The 24,607-nt window shown below is 39.5% G+C and overlaps 1 protein-coding gene across 5 annotated transcripts in view; it reads right to left on the reverse strand.

Annotated features, from left to right (window-relative positions):
- Positions 1 to 24,607, reverse strand: part of BTBD9 (BTB domain containing 9) — a 268,373-nt gene that overhangs the window by 72,912 nt on the left and 170,854 nt on the right. The window contains exons 8-10 of one of the 5 annotated variants that reach the window (XM_084828521.1): positions 17,947 to 18,136; positions 7,474 to 7,581; positions 1,846 to 5,432 (exon numbers count right to left, since the gene is read on the reverse strand). In XM_084828521.1, the coding sequence (XP_084684647.1) occupies positions 5,372 to 5,432; positions 7,474 to 7,581; positions 17,947 to 18,136 (359 nt within the window). In that variant the 3' untranslated portion in view covers positions 1,846 to 5,371. Of the gene's footprint in view, positions 1 to 1,845; positions 6,313 to 7,473; positions 7,582 to 17,946; positions 18,137 to 24,607 lie in introns of those variants that run through there. The other 4 variants (XM_084828518.1, XM_084828519.1, XM_084828517.1 and 1 more) reach the window with 4 other exon arrangements.

A 24,607-nucleotide genomic window follows, 5' to 3' on the forward strand; every position in this document is an offset into this window, starting at 1 on the left:
CAAGCATGCCTCTTCCCCGGTGGTGGTGGTGGTGGCTTCTCCTGCAGGCATATAAGCAAGCAAGCTCCCAGAGAGCAAGCGATCGGAGTGAGAAAATAGGGAGAGCAAACAGGAGTTTGCCAGGGGAGTTGCCGTGGAAGAGGAAACAAAGGCAAAGCAGTGAGTGGGCTGGAGTAAGCCCAGGGGACCTTCCATTCTGAGTCACTGTGTGCTCACCATGTGCTCCTGAGAGCTCCAATTGAATTGAAGGGGTATGGCCTGAATATTCCCAGCAGCTGTGTGGGCGGGAAGTTTCAGTCTGTTTCCCACCTCCTAGCTGAGCAGAGCAGAGCAGAGCAAGCTGCTCCAGCTGGTCTAGGGGCTATACAAGCAAGCAAGCAAGCTCCCAGACAGTGAGCGAACAGGGAAAGCAAACAGGAGTTCGGCAGGGGAGGTCAAGGGGGAGGCCCCTAACATTTTTTAAAATATTTTTTAAAATTTCTTTTTCTTGTAACACATACTTCCATACCAGTGGGACTCTGTTGTTAACCTCCAGTGAACAGAAGACAAAGCACAGGCTATTTCAGTACAATCAGAACGCTAGAAACATAAAGGGAATAGAGACTATGAAAGGAAAAGACTCTCCAGTGGTGGTGACCTACAAAGTCTGTGCAATGTTTGTTTTCTTGCCTGAGAGCAACATGGCCTACATGTGCAACAAGTGCAAGTTGATCACTCTGTTGGAAGAAAAAGCAAGAGGACTGGAGCGGCAAGTGTTGACCCTCCAAGGAATAAGAGAACATGAAGAGTTCTTGGAGAGAACGGTAGAACTACAGCAACAAAGTGAAGAACAGAAGCTAGAAGAGCAACAGCAAGCTGAGGCAGAAGAGGAAAACGCTGAGGTGAGGAAAAATGAAGGAGAGGATACTCCTTGGAAAAGGGTGACAGGAGCAGAAAAACTAGAAGCCACTCTACACCAGTGTCAATGATATGGAACCGTTTCCAGGTATTTGAGGATGAGACTGGAGGACAGCCTGCAGAGGAAGAATTACAGGGGAACCTGCATGACAGCGAGCAAGAGGCTGAAGGTCAGTCAAGCAGAGGCAATGAAACCAAGGCCTATAACAAAAAGAAGAGACGAGTAGTAGTAGTGGGAGACTCCTTGCAGCGTGGGATCAAAACCAAAGTATGTCGCGAAGACCCATGGACTCGCCAGGTATGCTGTCTCCCAGGAGGACAGATTAGAGATGTGACTGAAGGGTTGCCTGCACTCATAAAGCCCACTGACAGGTATCCCTTTCTTCTCATGTGGGAACAAAGGATACCGCCAAGCGGAGCTACGAAGAAATCACGTCAGACTTTGAAGCTTTGGGAAGGAAACTCAAGAACTTTGGGGCCCAGATAGTTTTTAATCCATCCTTCCAGTAGTTAGAAGAGGGATACAAAGGGAAAGAAAAATACTACGCGTGAATGACTGGCTACAAAGGTGGTGCCGATGAGAGAGATTTGGATTCTGGGACCACGGGCTATACTTCCTGGAAGATGGACTGTTGGCAAGGGATGGGTTGCACCTCACAAAGGCTGGGAAGAATGTGTTTGGCCACAGCATGAAGAACTTCATCAGGAGGGCTTTAAACTGAATCCTACAGGGGAGACGCAAAGTTGGGGGTAACAATGGATGAAGGCTCATGCACCACAATGGAGAGAACAGTTCTAATAGTGCCCAATAATAGTCTTCAGAAACATGTAGGAGGAAAGCCAGACTATAAAGCACATGGTCTTCTATGTCTATATACTAATGCCCAGAGTATGGGAAACAAACAGAACGAACTTGAACTCTTAATGCAGGAGGGAAATTATGACTTGATAGGCATAAGTGAAACTTGGTGGGATGACTCCCATGACTAGAATACAACAATTGAAGGATATAACTTGTTCAAAAAGATCAGAAGGAACAGAAAGGGAGGTGGAGTTGCACTATATGTTAAAAAAAATAAGTATCTCTGCGCAGAAATACAGGACAATGAGCTTGGTAGCTCCATTGAGAGCATCTGGGTTAAAATAAATGGAGCAAAGAATAAAAGGAACATGGTGGTCAAAGTCTACTACTGGCCACCCAATCAAGAAGACGAGGATGAAACTTTTGAAAAGCAAACTGCCAATGTTTTAAGGAAGCATGACGTAGTGGTAATGGGGGATTTTAATTTCCCTGATATTTGTTGGGGGGCAAATTCTGCAAAACATGGCCCCTCCAGGAAATTCCTGACTTGTGTTGCTGATAACTTCCTCCTACAGAAAGTAGAGGAAAGAACTAGAGGATCGACTATCCTTGACTTGATCTTAATCAACAGAGATGACTTAGTGGATAAAGTAGCAGTTACGGGAACTCTGCAGGAAAGTGACCACGTTATACTTGAGTTCTTGGATCTAAAGGAAGCAAAAGCCAAGTGTAGCCAAATGTGTACCCTGGATTTTAGGAAAGCCACTTTTAATATACTCAGAACAATGATGAGTAAGGTCCCATGGCAAGCAACTCTAATGAGAAAAGGAGTCCAAGATGGGTGGAAGTTTTTAAAAAATGACATCTTAAAGGCACAATTTCAACCAGAAAAAAGGTGAAAGACAACAGAAGAAGCCAATGTGGCTACACAAAAAGCTCAGAGATGACCTGAAAACAAAAACAAAAAAACACATATAGGAAGTGGAAGGAAGGCCAAGCAACAAAGGAAGAGTACAGGCAGGTAGCACAGAATTGCAGGGATGGTGTCAGGAAGGCTAAAGCTGAGAACGAGCTGAGGTTAGCGAGGGATGCTAAAAGCAACAGAAAGGCTTTATTCAGATACGTGCACAGTAAAAGACAGAAAAAAGAAATCGTGGTTCAACTATTAAATAAGGATGGAAAAATGATAACAGATGACAAAGAAAAAGCTGAAGTGCTCAATTCCTAATTTGGCTCAGTCTTCTCCCGGGTCTATGAGCCTCCTGGCAAAGGCGAAGTACAGGCTGATGGAGCAGGATTGCAGCTCGAGATTGATAGGCATATGGTCAAGGAACACCTAATTACTTTGAATGAGTTCCAATCTCCAGGGCTAGATGAACTGCATACATAAAGGAACTGGCAGAAGAGCTCTCAGAACTACTGTCTATTATCTGTGAGAAATCAAAGGACAGGTGAAGTGCCAGATGACTGGAGGAGGGCTAATGTTGTCCCTATCTTCAAAAAGGGCACTCAGAACTGGTTAGGCCTCATCTTGAGTACTGTGTCCAGTTCTGGACACCACACTTTAAGAAGGATGCAGACAAACTGGAGAGGGTTCAGAGGAGGGCAACGAAGATGATCACGTTACTGGAGACAAAGCCCTATGAGGAGAGACTGAAAGAACTGGGCATGTTTAGCCTTGAGAAGAGAAGACTAAGGGGAGATATGACAGTGCTCTTCAGTCACTTGTCAAGGATGCTTTGACTTGGATTCCTGCACTAAGCAGGGGGTTGGACTCAATGGTCTTATAGGTGCCTTCCAACCCTACTATTCTATGACACACAATTTTTCTATATCATCATGTATTCTCTCTCACAGTTCTTGCATAAAATTAATCCTACTTCTCTTGTCCATAAATCCCACAGATTTTAGTAATTTAACAGCACAATTCTATACAGGTCTACACAGAAGTAAGTTCCACTGAATTCACTGTGGTTTACTCCTAGATAAGCTGGCACAGAATTGTAGCCTAAGAGTCACTGTCATGGACACAGTTGTGGATGGTGTGGATGTATATCTCAGCTAATCCATCTCTCCTTAAAATACCATCTTGTGCTTAATTCTCCTTTTGTTTTCTTCAAATCTCAAAGAAGAACATGTATACTTTAACACAAGATAGGTTTTGTGGTGGTGAATCCTTTGGCAGGAATTGGCTAAGTTATCATAATGTTAGAGAGATGTGGACTTCCGCTGACAGAGCTGCTCTGATCCTAAAGGGGGCAGGACAAGCAGAAGGGTCTAGGGAAGGAGAGGTAGATGGACCAAGAGAAAGGAGGAGTGGTCCACGGAAAGAAGAAAGCCCAAGAACGGAATCTAAGAGAAGAGAGAATGAACAGAGAGGAGAATTACGCATGGTCAGGTGCTGCAGAGGCAAAGGAGTCTCAAGTTTACCTATTGATCTGAAGTAACCAGTTGCATTTATAATTATTGTTCAAGTCATGATTTCCTCATACTATAGGAATGGAGCTAATGTGTACCACTACATCCCTCAGTAACAGTCTGGAACTAACAGAAAGAAAATTACGTTAATTTAATAAGAATTCCCTGTGTATTTATGAGGAAAAATTGTTGAAGATGCATCTATCATACAATACTGATTTAAGACAGGGAGAATAAGGACGCCAAGTCCACGATATTTGGACTTGTCATTTCTCTTTTCTCTGTAGAATACCAAGATTAATCATTCAGTAGTAGAGGTAAGAAATATATTACGCTGCAGAATTAAATCCATTTTGTGTGTGTGTATGATATAAAAGGCAATAGCTTTCTTAAAGATTCTGAAACAAAAATGTGAAATATATGTACATATTGACTGTGAACAGCTACTGATAGTAGTCCATCTCTGAACCAAGCCATTTTCTATTAATAAACTTGCATTATTTTTCAAATTTATATAAATGCTTTACATCCCTGAAGGCTACAGGGCACACGTATATAGTTTCAGACTCCCACACACAAAATTACTATAAAATAACAATAATATTACACAGAGAAAATAATCTCCTACAATTTAGCATAAACCAAGTTTAATAGAAGAGCTATTTTGCTATTTCTCCATATTAGTACTTTGTTAAGCCAGATAGGCAAGGGTCTGAAAATCTGAACCATAAATATAGATAGCCCTGTTAAAGTCTCTATAAAAATAGACATGAAACAAGTTTTGACAGTTGTAATGCATTCCAGATATGTATGGTAGGCAGCAGGGTGTGGGCAACACATGGCCATGGGCTACATGCATCCCCCACCCCAGTGCAGCCTCCACCACACCCATTACCCCTGCCCCACCTTTTCTTTTTTTAAAAAAGGGAGAAAAAGTTGTGGTTTGACACTGTAATTTGGCAACAAACTGCTACAGAGTCTTAGAATGGCCAAATTTAGCTTGAAAACAAGTTAAATGGACATGTTCAGGTTGTTTTCCCCCTTCCCCCCCTTTTGCAGGGTGGAGGGGAGTATGGCCTATGGCAGTCCGGGGGGCAGGGGGATTGGCCACCAGACTGCCTGAAGTTACCTACTCCTGGTGTACAGAAATGAATCAACAGGCATCAGAACAGAAATTCAACTTTAAAATAGTACTTTAGAAGCTTACATTCACAAAAGTAAATTTGCTGATGAAGTGCCATTGTAAGTAACAGCTCAAATGCCATCACAGGATGTCATAACACCATTAGGAGCAGAATGAATCCAGAAGAAATGACTGTACATAAAGAGTAATATGATTCATTGGAATATGCAAAAGGTAAACACGAACATGTGATTTATCTACTACTGTAGATTGCCCATAAGTAGGAGAAATAATGCCCACCCTAAGGAGGCCTGCCTGGTCCCAACACAGAGTGTCTTCAGACATTGGGAAAAAACTGCCTCTTGGTGGTCTTTCAGGTTGGCTGATTCTCTTGTCTTTTTGTGTGAGTAGCTTTGCTGATTATTACTGCCTTTTCTTTCTGGTGAAATGCTTGTATTTATCAGTTTTGCTGTCCTCCATTATAATGATGATAATGATGATGAAAGAGAAACTGAAATCAGCCAAGGAATGGAGTATGAATCTCTACAAACTCAACACACCTATCAAAGCACTTTGCTGATCATCTGTGATCAAATCCCATAAGACTACAGTTTGAATTTTTAATTGAGCATCTCAGTATACAATTAACTGAGCAAATGAAAACTTCCAACACTAACATTTCAGATGACTTTAATTTTGCTGCTTATCTTTTCATAGTGTTTTAGTGTGGTTCTTGCCAAAGATGAATCATTTAATGGCAGACTGAACCCTACTGAACTCCAGGTTTTTAAAGCTTTTAATCCAAATTCTAGATTCTTCATCTGCAAAATCTTTTAACAAGCATACATCTCTATTGTTCAAGCCTAACAAACCAAAGCAAACTTATCAGAAATATTTGCCCTTTAGAAATAACAGAACATGAATTAATTTCATTACTGTCATACTGTGTAGAGAAAAACAGAATTTAGTCAGAAAGGATAATTTTTTTAGCCTATATGCAGCATTTTAAATGACAGTTATACAATCACTGTGCATTAATTGCCTTCTCTTTAAGGAGGACAGCAAGCTTTCCCTGTAAAGATAATAAACACACCATCATTTCCATCATCAGCCTTTTGAGACTGACTAAAAGAGGAGGTTAGGAATAGCCTGTCACGTCAGACTTTGAGTACTAAATTATTAATTTACACAAAATAGTACATTAAAATATTATTGAACTGACCAAAGGCAGCATATGCAGACTTGAAAAGAAGTTTTCACACTTGGCTAGACTATCAAATGCAGTCTCTGACATGGAAACTGAATTCCATTTCCTTTGCTTTTGTTTCTCATTATTTTCTTTGCCACTTTCACTGATCAAAGAGCTTTGTTGACGTTTGTGTTTGCTACCTTCAGTTTGTCTTTCCTGCTGTGAACTAGCTAGCTGGGACTTTGCAGTCACTCTATGAACTAATGCCATAAACAAGGGATTAGATCTTCAATGCAGGATCAGGCACACAAAGAAGTGGCAAGGAAGGAGAATACCATTATCCAAGTATGTAGTAAACATCACCAGAAGCCGTAGAAAACAACATCAGCAGAAGTAAATTGTTCTTGTTAAAACTTCATTTCCAAGCTGGATTCACTAGAAGAATCTCCTTTTTAGTTAACATTCCATCCCTAAGGATAATTCTTTATGTAACACAAATCAAAATTCATTTTGAATTGGCTCATCAAAGTGGTTCCCTCTATTTTATGAGATAGTAAAGTAATACAAACATGGGGCAACACCATGACTGGGTCATGCACAATTTATCTGTTAAGTCTCTACATTGTAGAGTCTACAGTCAGCAGGCTGTGGGCCATTTGTGATATCTGAAAATATATGCATCCATTTGTGCTTTGCTACAAATCCACTTATCTATTCTCATCATGATGCACCCTAGCATAAAGGTATGCAACCTGGGTTTTGAATATGAATCTTCCTGTTCTTTTGTTTCTCCAGTTCTTCCTGCTACAACTAATAAACTTGGAAAGTGATGTAGAGCTGTCTGGTTCTGCCAAGGGAAATTCCTACCTGGCCTTTTACAATCAATAATGTTTCATTTTTACTTATTTATTTGTTAGTTATACGTATTTGCTCCCTCCCATATTTTTTCCTCCTAGCATTTTATTTCTGATTGTCACTCATTTACAGGGCTTCTATCCCTCATTTTAAAGGTCTGAGGTACGTTATAGAGAAAATTAAACTCACTTGCAGGAAACCTTTGTTCTGTCAGCCACCATGGTCCACTGCTGCTGGTTTGTAGAAACTTCAATGTAATAGCTGTAGCTCCTGTCATCACAATCCCAGAGAAGTAACCTGCGTGAGCAGAGAAAGAATTTAGTGTCGCCAGTAAATAATGCGATGTGTGATTTTTCTACAGTTCTTCTACAGTTCTTTTAAACTCTTATCCAAATTTACTCTTTGTTTTGGAACATGTCTCTAATAATCAGCAGTTTAGATTTTCTGTTTATATTTTAACCTTTGTGAAGACCTCAGGGCCATTTTGGCCAAAAGGAGGCATAGAAATAAAGTATAGCATAACTCCCTGTAGATGCTTACTTCCTTAAAATTCTTCTTTAGAACTATTTCTTTATTTATTATCTAGGTTTAAAGCTACAGGCAGGAGCAGAATTCTAGATATGCTAGTATGCCCTTCAAATATTGTTGAGGTACTCCTGATAATTTGGCTTCCTAAAATTATCCTACTTTAAATTCTATAAACAATTTATAGCATCTTGTCAATTTAGAGAATTTCTTTGAGATTCATTCAATTAATTCTTAATTAATGTAAAAATCAATCCATGTAGAAAGCTAGTACAATTGGCAAGTATGAATGTAATTGCACTGCCAAACTGAAGGTCGCTCTGTGATTCACAGATCAACACAGGATGTAAAACTGAAGGGTAGAAAGGAAAATAAAACTGTTGTTACTCAGTGGCAGAAGATGTCCATTACATAAATAGATCCTTTCCTTTTTTTTTTACCTAGAAGGTCTAACACCCCAAATGGAAACTCATCGCCAGATAGATAACAAAGCAGAAACTATAGCGAAGAGGAAGAGTAATATGCACATACACAATCAATCAAGCCTCTGCCACCAATTTTCATAAAGATGTGAATTATCCAATTTACACCAAGACAACTTTTACATGGAACTGCGTCTCCAACACAAGCTTCCTAATGAGTGCCCATCTTAAAAGCATATTAAATACTTGGCTGTGTTAAATATCTGCATTTGCCTACTCTTAAGGCTCACTGTAGATTTTTCTTTGAAACCAATGAACTGCTTCACAAAAATTGATTAGCAGACATGACTTTGCTTACATTTTACACAAATGCTTTGGCTGGTTGCGTACCATTGATTAGTAGGAGTTGAGTTTACAGCAACAAATTGCCCTCCTTGCTGCTGTTTTGATACAAAATTCAATAGCAAATATGTTTTCAAAAGCACGGACTGCAGTATTGGAGCTAAAAGTAACTGGAACCAGGGTCAGAAGATTGCATTCACTTTGCTTTGAAATAATTGCTCTCTCATCAGTCAAGAAAGAAAGTTTTTAAACTGCGGCATTCTAATTGGAAAGCCTGCATTATGCATGTTATGGAAAGCTACATTGTGCTGATTGTGATTTTTAACTTCTGTTCTTTTCCTTAAGGGTTTAATTTACTACCAAGTCCAGAGTTAAAAGGCCTGCGTCTTGTGCTTATTCACTGCAATGGCAGCTCCTAAAAGAGTAAAAATTTGACCTGTGTTTCTTCCATTTTGTACTGCTGCTTGAAAAGGGCCTATCCAGTAATGAACACAACTAGAACAATTTTGATAATAATTTTTCGTTTCTTTCTTTTTTGAAAAAGTGGTTCAGCCACTAATTATACACCCATGTCTTGTGATTGCATTTGGATTATTTCTATGAAATCTTTAGGGATTGCCTGACATAAAACGAGTATTTAACTGTGCAGCTAACTTTCCCCTTGATTTATATTTAGGACACAATCCTATGCATATTTAGACAGAAATAAGTCCTACAACTCCCAGCATGTCTGGCTGGGGGAAGCTGGGAATTGTAGGACTTATTTCTGTGTAGACATGAATAGGATTGTGCCCTTAAGACCCCAACGGAGACCGTTGTTGCATCAGACTAAAGGTCCATCTAGTCCAGCGTTCTATTTTCTGTATTAGACAGATGCCTTTGGGAAGTCCATAAGCAGGACATAACAGCAACAATCAGTGCTGGTGTCAAGAGTTGGCATGGTTGGGCACTTGCCGAGAACCCACAACCTACCAGGGGCACACTGACAAGAATCCCCTGGACCTGTTTCTCCTCTTCACCGTTAAAACCTGCTTGTTCACCTGCCTCCCACTCTGGCCCAGACATGGATGGTGGTGGTGAGGAGCAGGAGATGCCTCTGCCTACTTTCTTACTGGCTCTCTGCCTGTCAAGCAAGCAAGCAAATGATTAAAAAAAGGAGGAGGAGCAATACAGCTGGTGACAATGGTGGTGAGAAGGTAGACACACTAAGGGAGGGGGGCCATTGAGAATGTCTTGCCCGAGGGCCCTCAAAAACCTGGAGCCAGCATTGGCAACAGTCTGCTCCTGCTGTTGTTCCCCAGTGACTGATACTCAGAGGCATACTGCCCCTGATCCTGGAGATAGTATATAGCTGTCATGAGTACTAGTCAAATTCCTCCAGGAATTTGCCCAATCCCATTTTAAATCCATCTAAGAAGATATTCACATCACCTCATCTTGTGGCAGAGAGTTCCATAAATTAATTATGCATTGTGTGAAGTAGTACTTCCTTTTGTCTGACCAAAATCTCCTGCCGATCAGTTTCATTGGATGACCCAATGAAAAAGGGAGAAAAATGTCTCTATCCGCTTTCTCCACATCATGCATAATTTTATACACCTCCTTAGTTGTCTATTTGCATTCTTGCCTTTTATAGTTTCCATGCCTCTTGCTCATCAGTCATGCTGGCATATTCTTGGACTTGATGGTACCTTTCATAATATGCGGGAATCTCCTATTCTTTAAATTTAGGAAGTAATGCAGTCTTTGCATAAATAGACTGTCCTGGCCATCTGAGCTCTAATAAGCAGATCTTCCCCTAAATCTATGAATTATGTATGGCAGTCCCACATTTATTAAGCCTACTTTAAATGACTGCAGCATGTCGCCAAAGCAACTGAGAAACATCCTGGTTTCTACATTAGATTGCAGTGCAATCTAACCACAGATTTTTCTCCTACCCAAATAATTGTGTATATCTCTCTATAGACAGATACAGCTTTCTTACAAGAATATTTAAGTTTTGTATTATCAATCCCCTTGTTCCCAATCAAGCCATCTTGCTTGCTTTCAACTGCTGAGAAAAACATTACTTCTAAAATAAAATTATATCACTCTTCACCAGCAGAGCCTCAGTTGCTTCTTTTTAATGCTGAAGGGGGTGGGTGTTGACCTAGCTATGGGGAACACAAAGACCCTGTTAGCTTCAGGGGAAATGCCCAACTAATTCAGAACCTGGCTTACGTTAACAATTTACTTGTTATAAATAAAACGCATCAAACTAGCATCTCAAGAGTTATAAAAAAACTTTGCCTTCCCTATCACTAAGTCCTTTAACATTGACTGAGGCTAAGACAGGCTGGACAAGCACGTTATACAAATGCTGTTGCAGAACCCTTCACTTAATCCCAGGCTGTTAATAATTTTAATAAGTAATAATTTCAGAAGTGAAAATAAAAGGCTTCTGAAAGAAGACTTTTTAGTTCTCATTAGTGCTGACTTGCTGCAAATTAAAAATTTAGAGCTGACTCGGTCAGAATCCCCAGAGGCATCATTCTACACTTGGTCAGAAGAAAGACACAGCTATCTGAAATTCTGTTTTCTCACCCACCATCTTTTTGTGTAGCTGCAAAGGTCTTTTGGTTGCTCTAAGCAAGACTTGCTTATTAAAAAGCTGTCAACTTAAGGGCAGAATCTTAGATGTGTGAGGAGCACAAACACAGATATAAATCAATATAACTTTTTAAAATGGTAGACTAAATCATTTGAAGGATTACACGTACAAAGGCAAAAACATATATAATTTTTTTTTCAAGGAATCTAATTATATTTTCCAATGGAATCCTTTTTATCACTGGGGACTCTCTGCAGTTTCCTTGATTTAAATCATCAAAGCTAATAGGAAGGGTATCAAAATTCAATTATTTCCAATGATATATCAGCAGCTAATATTCTGACTGCTGAATATCTTAACTAAAACCAAATTGGTGGGTATTTGGGGGCAAAAAGGTTATGCGGACATAGCTCAGTTCTGTAAAGAGCAGAATGGACTATTGCTACTGAACATTTATCTAGTGCAAAAAGGTAAAAATACAATCACTCCTAAAATACCTTAATATAAGAGGATAAAAGACTCTTGCTGCACCTTAAAGACTAATGGATTTATTATGGCATAAGGTTTTGCAGACTAGAACTGACTTCATCTGTTGCTTGAAGTGTTATTCTCAGTTGGCAGGTATACATACACACATGGCTGTAGAGGGCAATAAACTGTAACTTTATTTATTTATTTGATTTGTACCCAGCCTTTCTACCAAGAAAAATGGGACTCAAGGCAGTTTGCAGTCATAAATAAAACTTGATTAAAACAATAATAAAACAAATGCATTAAAACACAACAATAACAGAATAAAAGCAACATCCAATCCAACAGACCCACTTACTTGCCAAAGGCCTGCTTGAATAAAAAGGAGGAGAGCAGAGAGGGAGTGAACCTCGTCTCCCTTGGCAGGGAGTTCCATGTTCCCTCAGTGGGAGTGGCCCTCTCTCACATCTCCACAAGATGCCTCTCCTATGGTAGTGGATCTGAGAGAAGGGCCAACCCCGAAGATCTTAAAAACCAGGCAGGCTCATATGGGAGAATACAATCTTTCAGTTAGCCAGGTCTCAAGCTATACAGTGCTTTATCAGCCATAAACGGCACTTTGAATTACGCCTGCAAACAGCCCAGTAACCAGTGAAGCTGTTGTAATAAGGGTGTCATGTGCTCCCTGTAACCATCCCCAGTCAACAGTCTGGCTGCAGCATTCTGGACCAACTGACGTTTCTGGCAGCCCCATGTAGGGTATGTTACTGTAGTCCAAACAGGATGTAACTAAGGCATGTATGACAGTGGCCACATCAGACATCTCTAGGAACAGATGCAGATGGCACGTTAGCCTCAGCTGTGCAAACACACTTCTGGCCACTGCCAAAACCTGGGCATCCAGATTCAATATATACATTGGAGTAAAATGGCAATGAAAGAGTATAGTCTGTGACACTTCAATTACTAGTTTTTGATTGTTGCCAATTTCCTGCTTCTCTACCCATGGGTACAAATACTTGCCAACTGAGAATAATACTTCACACAACTGATGAAGTCAACTCTAGTCCATGAAAGCTTTTGCCATAAGAAACCTGTTGGTCTTTAAGTTGATATAAGACTCTTTTTTGGGGTCTGCTGCAAAACATACTAACAAAGCTACCCCTCTGAAAGTTAATATAAAACAGGCTAGTTGTTCTTTTTCACACAAGCAAAAAAGTTGCAAAGTACAAGTTTCTTCCTTGCATCTCCACAATACTATCTGAATAACTGGAGGAGAAAGAAATGTATATGTCTGCATAAGCTACCCTTTCAGACTTCTCTAAACATCTCCCAAGTGACTGTATAAATATTCACTAGTGCACAGTGGGTTCAAGGGACACAATTCCTGCCACATATACTAATCCTTCTAATGTATTCCAAGCAAACTAGCACAGTAAACATCTATGGAGAAGCTACATTGTGCTGTGATGGATTCACTAAGGCACAAACTGCATACATCTCACTCACACTCACACACACACACACACAAATCAGTTTAGGGCAAAGCTTCCCCTGCTACAGAGGCTTCCTATATTAAAATAAAATGTTAAATTAGACTTCGTTAGTCAATCTTGCCCTGTGGGGTGTAGAAAGAAACGCTGAGCGAACTTGAAGCTCATCCGGCTCACTTCTTGCAATATCTAGAATATTAAACATTTGCCTCGGCAGCATCAACCTTGCTAGGAGTTCATTAATTGAAATAGGTAGCAATGACTGTAATAAAAATTTGATAGCACCACCTCACTTTTTAGTAAGAATTTCAGAGCCTATTACTCTAAGGAGAGAATATGTATCCATTAAAATGTAGCGATCAGGAGTTCTGCCTTAAAATGGGGCAGTCACGGAATTAATCTTCCTTGGTTAATAGCCCCAGGTCTAGACTCTGTTATCTGTTGAGTACATATTTCAGCCCCCCCCCCCAGTATGTGTATATGTGTGCATGTGAGCACGTACATGTATGTATCTATATGTTATGTTCTCAGTACTCTTAATATGCTGATATTTGGGAGTTCTACACTTTCGTTATATCCCATTAGGCCTGCTTTTCCTTATTACAGCATCAACAAATGCTACACGTTACGCAGAGGCCCTGCATTCTATTGTGTTTGTATTTTATCCACTAATACTGCTTGTCTGTTTCTGGGAAAGTAGTTTTTATTCCCATCCAGTGTAGTTTAATTATTGTGAAGTGATGGAGAGGTCACTTGAGGTGCTGAGAAGATACCCAGAAATAATGTTTCTGGAATATTTTGGAGCAGGCACAGAGACCACACAGATATTTGCAATAATATGTACTTGAAGATAAATTATGTATTTTGCAGGGTGAATTTTCTTCCCTTTGTAAACAAAGGTAAAAATCTATAAAGTTGTCTCAGTCAAGGATGAAAATGTATCATCATTAAACTCCCACTGGAAAATCTCTCTGGAATTTTTACAAGTTTACCAATTATGCTTTAATAAAGTGTATGGTGTATTTAGTTACGAAAGAAATGAATGAATTCAATGCTGGTTATGTGTCTCTGTGAAGACTTATACGATGCCCAATTTATCTTGTGTGTGTATATGTGTGTGTGTTTAATCAGTAACATTTACTTAATTTTTCTAATAGTTCATGACCAGAACAAATACAACTTTATTTATTTACTATATTAATTAAATTCAACATCTAAAAATACTCATATTACCATTAGTTAGCCACAGTGATATAATAGTTCATCACTAATATAGTCTAACTGAAGGGCAAAAGTGTAAAAAAAATAATCTAAGCACGAGAAAACATGACTACTGGAACTGAAATTTTGTGACCCCACCCACTGCCTTCTCCATCCATATAACTATTTATTTCAAAGTATTTATAAACCAGTTTTTCAGGTCTGTGCCCTCAATATACACAAAAAGGATACAAAGAAACATTGGGCACATCAGAAAGGTACACAATGGTTATGAAAAAAGCTGCACCCAATCACACAAGCCATTTATACTCTTAGGGAAAGGTGGCATTGAAGAAATAAGTTTTCAACATCTGCTTGAAGTTTACACCGAAGGGGCCAAGCTTAAGCCAGTTGGAAAGAAGTTCCATAACTGTGTGGAAACCTTCAAGAAAGCCTCATCTATCATGTTCACCAGCCTCATACCAGCAGGCATAAGATCTGAAGTAGATCTTGGTGTGTGAGGTATAATCATATGGGTAAAAACAGGCCTTTTAAGGTAACCTGGTCTCAAACTGTTTAGGGCTTTAAAGGTTAACACCTTCATTTTGAACTGGGATTGGATTGGTAACTGATGCAACTGGTACAAAAATAGTATTTCACGTTAAGATTTTCTGGCCTGCACCAGCTTTCGGGCAGGTGAATTTTGCACCAGCTGAAGTTTCTGAACCATCTTCAAAAGCAGCCCCATGTAAAATGCATTCAGTAGTCCACCTTGGAGGTTAACAAGTGCATGGGCAACCAAGTCTAGGTCCAGATGGGGCCACAGCTGGCATATAAGCCTGAGATGGTAGAAGGCACTCCTGGCTGCTGTGTGCTACCTGCTCCTCTCCAGACAGTGATGAATTCAGGAGCACTCCCAAGCTGTGCACCTGGCCCTTCAAAGAGAGTGTAACTGTAAGGCTGATTTCACACTTCCATAATTCCATTCAGAAATTACACTTTTATTCCACACTTGCTCCAAGGTGATCACACAGCAATGTATATGGGATGGGGTTAATTTTATCTTCACAACACCCATTATGTAGGTCACTTGACCAATGAACTTCCTGGCTGAGTGGGAAACTAAAATATCCATTGTACAACAGATGCTCTTTTTAAAAGTATAAGGCAGCCATTATAGCAATTGTTTAGATACTGTATTCTCACTAATTATTATTCTTGCTTAGTCAGGAAATATACATAAACCTGGAACAAATTTAGTGAGTATCTTGGCATGTATCATTTTTCAGTGTCAACTGTTTTGAAATAAATATATATGTAAACATTAGAGGAAGTCAAACGGATCAAGTTTGCAGTAAATCATACATAAAACACCCATTTACAGAAGGGCTTAACTGCCTCTGAATTTTTATAATTTATTTGTCCAGAAGATGGAGGCTGAAATGCATACTATTTAGATTCTTTTACAACTATTTCCAAGTTTGAAACATTAATGGGCTTTTTCTGGTAACTATAAACAAAAACAATCTAATAATCATATATGGAGTCAGCTGCCTGGTCACCCGAAGAAACAAAATTTTTATCTGGGGGAACAAAGACTGTGTGAGAATCATGAAAGTATCTATTTATAGTAAATTTCCTTAAATAAAATACTGGGGTGATAGTAGAAAAGAGATAGAATGACTTATACTGAAGGTCACTTGATAACATTCTGTGATTAAGAGATAATACATTTAGACCTGCCCTGAATCATTTAAGTGGTGGTTTATGCCAATGGCATCATCAGTGGATATCACAGCCTATCTGTGGCACAGATTGAACTCATTCTGGTGCCTCTGAAGATTCATCTGTGGAGCCCAATCTATGCTGTGCAGGCTACAAGAGCAGCCAAGGTTTCATTATCTATGAGAAATAAATTGTTAGGATGCTATGTGACTCTGGATGCACCACATATGCAAGGAATATCCATAGCAGGCTGTAATCAGATCTTTCTGGGCATTCTGACACCACTAGATGCTTCTTTGAGGTGGAGGGCAAAATGAACTCTCAGGATGTACAGAAGCATCCAGGTTCTGATACATGCAAATAATAGCAGTGTAAGTTGACTTCTAGATGTCCCTAGGTCAGGCATAGCATGTTGGAGAGTGATCACCAGAATCCTATAGAAGTCCCTAGGTGTTGTGAGTAATCTGGCTGGAGAGCTGGAATTCCTGCTGGAGTCTGCCTCCAAATTTGTGGGCATGGATTTACCATCAGAATTCAACATCCTTAGTTAAAATGTTGCTATCTCAGATGTTTTCAAAAAGAAATTGTGGACAGCAAGTGTGGGGCTTCAGTTTAGAAGACATGAATTCAAATCTCTGATCAATTCAGTAGATGCTCAAGGGGAATTCATTCTCTTCCAATTCTGTTCTCTGTACATCTGGAATAGTAGTGATTGATTATCTGTTGTTAAGACAAAGAAGATTGCAAAGCATTCTGCAACTAAAGTTGCTATCTAAATATAAGTTAACCCGAGGAGCCAATCTATACTAATAAAGTAGAAAAGGAGAGGAAAGAGCACAAGATAAACTAAAATGTAAGAGCTGTCTGACGGCATAAAATGATATTCACTTTCAGTTAGGACATATATCAAAATTATTTCAGACATACAAAAGGAATACAAGTGTACTGTGTCAAAATGAAGCCGAACGTTACATCCTGTTACTGCGGGGGGCAATAATCTACTTGCAAGCAATATATGACTGCTTGTGCAGATTCACTCCCACTAATCCCTGTGTGCAGATTTGCAGTTTCCTCTGCCAATGCACTGTGAATTCAAAGAACTTTTCCTTTGATTATTCATCTTGTACATGACATGTCAACAGTTCACAGTAACATAAAGAAAAGTCAGAACAGCACAGCTTCCATTGAAAAAGACAGCTGGAGCTGGCAAGAATGTACATTATTTTGTCCTTTATTTTTGAAAATTTATTTTCATATCTTCACCACTCCAGTACCAAAATATAAGGACCAGGAACTAAGGAAAGTATCACTAAATGCTAGTTACAGGTCTTGTAAAACGGATGTCTCCCAATTTTATACATTTTTATTTTACAGAATGTCTATTGTAAAGGAGTTTTAGGGAGTTGTTTTCTTTCTAACAGCTAACATCAAAATTCTATTCACTATACCACACTAGCTCATAGACATAGTTGAGGAGATAGCTGGGGAAAATATTTAACAGTATATTTAAAAACAAACAAAACAAGCAGCCAGACAACAGACAGTGAGAACTCCACTGACTAGGAAGATCCAGTCAGGCATATTTTAGGAGTATACAGATTCTGACAACTATGTAGCAATATAAATATGAAGTATCTAAAAGCACTCTGTTTCTGATGCTATCCCCAGTACAGAATGAATTGACTGCCCTCAAGTCACGTCACTATTTTGACATTAAATGTATATGTGCTGATTTGTTTTTCGAGTTATGTTTTGCATGATATTGTGGTGCTAGAAGAACACTTGCAGCACAAGAAAAAGAGTTTTTCATAGCAGCAGTATATGAAAGATATCTAGAAGGTACATTTTCTCATTATTGAACTATCTTTACATAAAAAGTAGATCTTCTTACCGAATTGATCCAATCATATAAGGCTGTGCCAGCTGTACTACGATAGCACCGCTGCCGAGCTGATGGCATGTGTACCCAGAATCCCAGTCATAATTCTTTGTGTCTCCATTCAACAAGGCATTGCGACTACGGCTTACGCCCTCAATCACACTGGCACAGTCTGCAACTGTTGCGACATTCTCAGTGGGAACTAAAAATTTAAATACAAAAGAGATCAAAAGCAGACACAGGCAATTCAGTACCATTAGTTTCTATTTCTGGAGAACAATAAAAATAAGCAAAAAATGTTGTTAGCACTGGAAGACATGGACTTACATTTAACAGCATAGATTAAAAATGAATAAGCACCAAATGAGTTCTCTGAACCAGAGCAGGCCAGATATCCTTTAACTCCAAAGCAGTCATAGAACAAAACATTATACACTGCAACAAATATTCAGATATAATCATATCATAACATTTATTTTGCTTAACCAATTGCAGTATGACCTGCAGAGTCCAAAGTTAGGAATAACTCTGATAAACTAGGGCATGAGGCCAACCAGACAGGGAAGGGAGACTATTCATCATCACAACAGATGGGTGGTAGATGTAGATACAATGTAAAGGTAGACATTCTCAAGAGGTCCTCCTTATCCAGTTAGTTTCCAAACAGTTGAAGTATCCATAGGTTGCTCTTAATTAAGAAATTCATTGCGCAAATGAAGAAGTGATACACCACAAGAACACAAAGTATTCATGTATAGATAGCCAAAATGAGAGGTCTTTGGATCATTCAAGTAGGGCGGCATAGACAGGGCTAAAGGTAAACAGATGATGGAGCTTCCTCAATGAGATATACAGTCCCTTGGTGGAACCTCTGGGCTCCTTAGGCAGCAGACAGCTTGTAAGTTAAGATCATTGTGGAATGGGGGTGGACTATGGCAGAAGTGGCAACACACAGGATCCAAGACATAGTGCCATTGGTGACTGAGGCTGCAGCACTGGTCTGTATCATTGTTTTCATAACAGATCTAGGAAGGCACAGTGCCTGCCATTTTAGAGTGGAAGGTTCCTTTAAAGAATTTCAAGCCTAGTAAAGCTTTCCTTTGTGAGCTATTTTGGGGACCTCTAGTTGCACTACGAAGCACAAGAAAGCAGTGCTGAAAGGTTATTCACTCACACTACATTTTCCTCCAGGCTTATTTAGGCCACTCCAGATGTACTATCAGATAAAGGAAGGGATACTTGGAAGTAGTATGGATCCCTAATAGACGTTGAATTCAGAGGTCCTGAACACATATATTGTTACAGTTTATTTAAGCAATTACTGAAGGAGACCAATGGTCCCATTAACTCAGTAATGTCTCTGTGGTGGAAGTGAGTAGTAGTGCCAAGTATGTCAGACAAAGTTCAAGAAGCAAAGCAATCATTACTTGACTTTTATCCCTGCTTCACCTGCTACAGTAAAATGTTTAGCGGGATCATACAGACAAATCCACTACATTAGTCCTTTTGTCCAGAGTTATTAAACTCTACCAAAATTCAGAAGTGCCTTTCCAGGAAGCTTCAAGTTGACCATGGTTGAACATTTAACACTTCACAAATCCCTAACTATGTAAGTAAGTCGAAAATACAAAGCCTTGTGCATTGTTTAGAATTAGACCTGAATTCTAGGTCTAATTCAGGTGGCCAGATATAAGCTGGCAGCAAAGAAAATGTTATTTAGCTCTGCCTTTTCTCCCAGCAGACAGAGGTTTTCCCTTAACAAAAATTTCTCTGTCCCAAAAGATCTGCCTGATGACATCTTTTTTTCTTCCAATCCATCCTCGAACCCATTTTCCATTAAGCTCTTATTTAATTTAGCAGTCTTAAATAAACATGTGTAACTGCATTTACAATATTTTATTCCCTTTATTGCCCCTTTGATCCACCCCCCCCCCTCCACCATCAAATGTTAAGTTATAAACTCCTTGGGTACAGACATCCTTTCTTTCTTGCTATAAAACACCTTGTACATTGAAACTATTTAAAAAATCTAACCTGCCTTTCAATAACAAGGCTCCCATGTCAGCTCACAATTTAAAAGCAATGTAGAATAAAATCAGGGTACCTTTGTTGTATATAAATAATATATCAGTCAAATGTGCACATGCCTTTTTTTAGGAAATGATTGCCTATTTCCCTCTGGTTTAAAAATAGGGATATTTTAACAACGAGTCATGAGGCTTTAAAACCGATACAACTATTTTTAAAACAAAATTAAAGCATCTAGAGATCAGTTGTTACCAACATTTTGCTAACTCATCTCCCTTCTCTTTCACTTTGCTATTTTTGCATTAATAGCTATTATGTACTTGAGGGTATTGAAAATGAATTGATTATATTCACACATTAACTTGCTCAAATTTCCTGATGTGTGTATTGGTTTTAAGGATATGTTCTTGGAATTCAGTTTCAATGTTGAAATATTATGTAATTGTTATCAATACAAATAATTTTTTTAAACCCTTTTTATGCTGCCTATATGGTAATTCTCTAATACATTTTTGATACATGCTATATTAACTACAGAAAGCCATTTTGTACTATTTTACACAATGGGAAATTAGAGAGCATCCAAATAATTGCAGCACACAGAAGGCACAATACTGTTTCTGCTCCCAAGGGAAGGCTGCCACTCCCCATTTTGAATGTTCATTATCATCTTTCATACCCGCCTGATAAATTTATTAAAAACACCATCTGGAAGGGACTTTGCTCTGTGCTGTATTTTCAGTCTTTTGGTTCTCTTCTCTTTTCCCTGTGGATTTTCTGCCTCAATTTGTGTCACTTTGTTTGCAAAAGTGTACTGCCAAAACCAACAGTGCTTTGCTTCTATATTTTTCTGTGCTTTTTTCTGTCCTTCAACTAGCCAACTATTACAAGTAATACATGTTGCAAGAAAAAAGAAAAAGGATGGGATAGAAGGATGGATATTACATTTCTCACTCTTTGTGCATATAAAAGTTCTGCACAAATTTAACATGTTGTTGTCAAAGAATGTAAAATGATTCATGGTAACAAAATGCAGACATTATGGAAGCAAGGAAAATGTAAAAATGACCAAGGCAGAAATAGCAATGGGGGGTGAGGGAGATGATGTGTGTGTTATGCTTCCTGACTCTTATCCTGTAATAGGTGATGGCCAACAGATTGCCAATATATTTAATGTTGACACAATAAAGTTTTAAAAGGCAGTGTTATTTCCAGGACATGACCTGAAGACTATCTATATTAACTATATTTGAAGATAAGATGACATGTAATTTTACTGTCTTCAATGATACCTCATGACAAACGAGTGAAGGGGAAAATTTCAGTCATGCATATATCTTCCCTTGAGTATTTCCCACCTAAGATTCTAACATGACTACTTTTTTTTTTAGTTGAGGGATATTATTTGACTCAGAGTCACTTCTGTGTTATATTAGCTATGCTACTATTATGACTACTAAACCCAGTTTGAATGTAGTACCTAAGTACTACTAATTCATCCATACAAAGCCATAGAACCCCAAATACAGTAATTATCCCTTACCATAAAGAAAATGTTACGGCAGGACATAAATTATAACTGTCTGTGGACCAAAACAGATGTGACGGGGAAGTCATTTTTGCTTATTCATGTATCTGTCCAATTCACATGTATATAAGATCATAAGAGGAACCATGATGGATCAGACCAAAGGCCTATCTAGTCCAACAGTGTGTTCCACAGTGACCAATCAGATGCCTATAGGAAGCCCATAAGCAGGACACATAGGCAATAACAACTTTCTGCTCATGTGATATTGAGAGGCATACTGCCTCTGATACTGGAAGTTATATACAGCCATCATGACTAGTAGTCATTGATAACCTTATGAGAGCAGGTGGAGGTCTTATTTTAATATGAAAAGGTGCAGGCAGGTGAGGCGAGCTGAACCGCTCTGCCTATTACACGTTAGGAACATGGGAAGCTGTCTTATACCAAGTCAAACCATTTGTCCACCTAGCTCAGAATTGTCTAGCAGTGACTGGCAGTGGCTCTCCAGGATTTCAGATAGAAATCTTTCCCAGTCTTACGTGGAGATGCCAGGGATTTAACCTGGAACTTTTTGCATGCAAAACACCACTGAGCTATGGGACTTTCCCTTGAGCTTCATCACTTCAGGCACATTTAACAGTTCAGCTAAGCTCTGTATTGCCCCTGCAGTAGGCCTCTTAATTTAGAGGTGCCAAGATAGTGATAAATCAGATCCAGGTTTACTTACAAGGAGTATTTTATTGAGTACCATCAGCACACAGGTATACCCAATGGCTGGATCAGAAAGCTTCTCTGAACCCAGAGCCATGGGGTAACATGGGTTTTATACCATACACGTCAGCAGTGAGGCAGCATGACAGAAGCAAGCGTTAATTAGAGTTCATCGGCAACTTTCCCAGCATAGGCTAACAGTACTTGGCCAGAAAGAAAAACAATCAGAACTTCCCCAGCACATCCACCTGAAACTCAGCATAAATGTAGCCTCACTTCTCAGGCACATCCTAGGCCCTGATAAGATACTAGCCTTCATTAGCATGGAATGTGCTGAGGCCGCGCTATCGACCTTTGACTCATCTCACATGCTCAGAGGCCCACTAGCAAGAAATTGCACTAATAATGAAGCTAAGCCAAGCATTATGGAACTCTAGGACCCTCTAAAATTACAGGTGACTTGGTTACACTCCTGGGGCCATTACAAGCTCCCTTTTAGTTTCTGAGTATGGACAGATAAGGTGGAGGAGTGGGCTGAGTCAGCTTCCGATATCTGCATACACTTTTTCATGCTAAATTGCCCCCATCCCTCTGCTTTATACATGAATAGGGAGATACAACAAACATGGTTTCCCTATCATACCTAGTTTGACCCTGTTCTGGTAATAAAATCTATGAAGTCCCTGTAAATGGAAAAAAAGATAATTACCTCCAAAACCATTTAATTTTTTAAGGTGCGTTCCTGCATATGACAATGCCTTTGGCCTTCCTTTGTTAGGTAATTAAACAGTATTGAAATAATTGCAGATATAAAGTTTGTCATATTCCTGTGCATTAGATTAGAATACAAATGGTGAAAGATTTATAGCAAATACAACCGAACACAGGTAAGAGCCCATTTTTGATCTAACTCAGTGGCAGTGATGGCAGTAAACAAATCTTACTTCTCAGCAACTATTGCAAGTGCTCAATGTCTTCTAGCAGAGCCTTTTAAGGTGGTGAAGGGCATTCTTCATGTATGCTCTGATATGCAAGAGGTAGAAACTTGGAGGGCCTGCTGTGAGCAATTTGCTGTACATTTTTCACATAAAGTCGCTTACATCTGTGCCAAATCAGAAGCTATAGATTTGACAGAATCTGATACAGATAGAAACAGAATACAGTCTAGTCATGCTGTTATGGATATTTTGAGCTTGTACAGCCTAAGGATGTGGGCAACTGCTTGGAGGTTTACGGCCTACCACATATGCCCTTGATTCTTGTTCATCCTGACTAGTGAAATCTGCCAGAGCTGGGTTGAAGATATGGAACCTCAGGGGTGGTTGATGCCTCTTTGGCTTCGGCTGTTGGGCAGTATAGAAATGAAATACATACATACATACATTCATACATACATAAATTTGAGGGATGCTGTGGTCCACCTTGCTCTGAAAGAAGCACTGGTATGGACTTACTTAAACCAAATTCAGATCCAATGGTTTGACATGTGTGTAATCTTCCATACTTGGGCAAGGTGTTAAAAGTCAGTGGTGGCTTCCCAACTCCAGGCAGTTTGATGCTGATTATTTAGGTCCATTCCAATCTGGTTTCAGGCCCAATTTTGGGACAGAAACAGACTTGGTGGCTGAGATGGATGACACATGCTGGTGAATGGATGGGGGAGTGCAATCCTGTTGGTTCCTGGACCTCTCAACAGCTTTTTGATTGACCATGGTATATTTCTGGACTGTCTATCTAGAATGGACTTGGGAGGTACAATGTTATAGGGGTCTCAATCTTTCCTGCTGAATTAGTCCCAGAAGGTGGTGCTAGGGGACTACTTCTTTACTGTGTGGCCACTGGTGTATGGGGTGCCACAAGGTTCTATCTTGTCTCATTCTATGGTTTTAAATATTGACAGGAAACTGCTGTGGGAATTTATCTGGAGGTTTAGGTAGAGGTGCCATCAGTATGCTTTCATATCCTTTTACTCATACCAGGGAGTCTATAGAACTCTTGAACCAGTATCTGGAGCTGGTTTTGGAGGCTTGCAACCAGACCTAGATGAGACTGGTCCTCCCTCTGAAGGACTGACCAGTTTGGGAGTTCTCCTAGACCCTAACTGGGGAAACTCAAGTGTTGGTGTTGACTTGTTGTTGTTGTTCAGTCATGTCCGACTCTTCGTGACCCCATGGACCATAGCACGTCAGGCCTTCCTGTCCTCCGCTCTCTACCAGAGTGTGCTCAAGTTCATATTCATTGCATTGGTGATGCTATCTAGCCATCTCATCCTCTGCCGTCCCCTTCTCCTTTTGCCTTCAGTCTTTCCCAGCATCAGGGTCTTTTCCAGAGAGTTTTCTCTCCGCATTAGGTGGCCAAAATATTTCAGCTTCAGCTTCAGTATCTGTCCTTTCAATGAGCACT

This window comes from Heloderma suspectum, chromosome 1 (genome assembly GCF_057233095.1).
Source record: "Heloderma suspectum isolate Gila_16-S chromosome 1, 16-S_ref, whole genome shotgun sequence".
NCBI lineage: Eukaryota > Metazoa > Chordata > Lepidosauria > Squamata > Helodermatidae > Heloderma > Heloderma suspectum.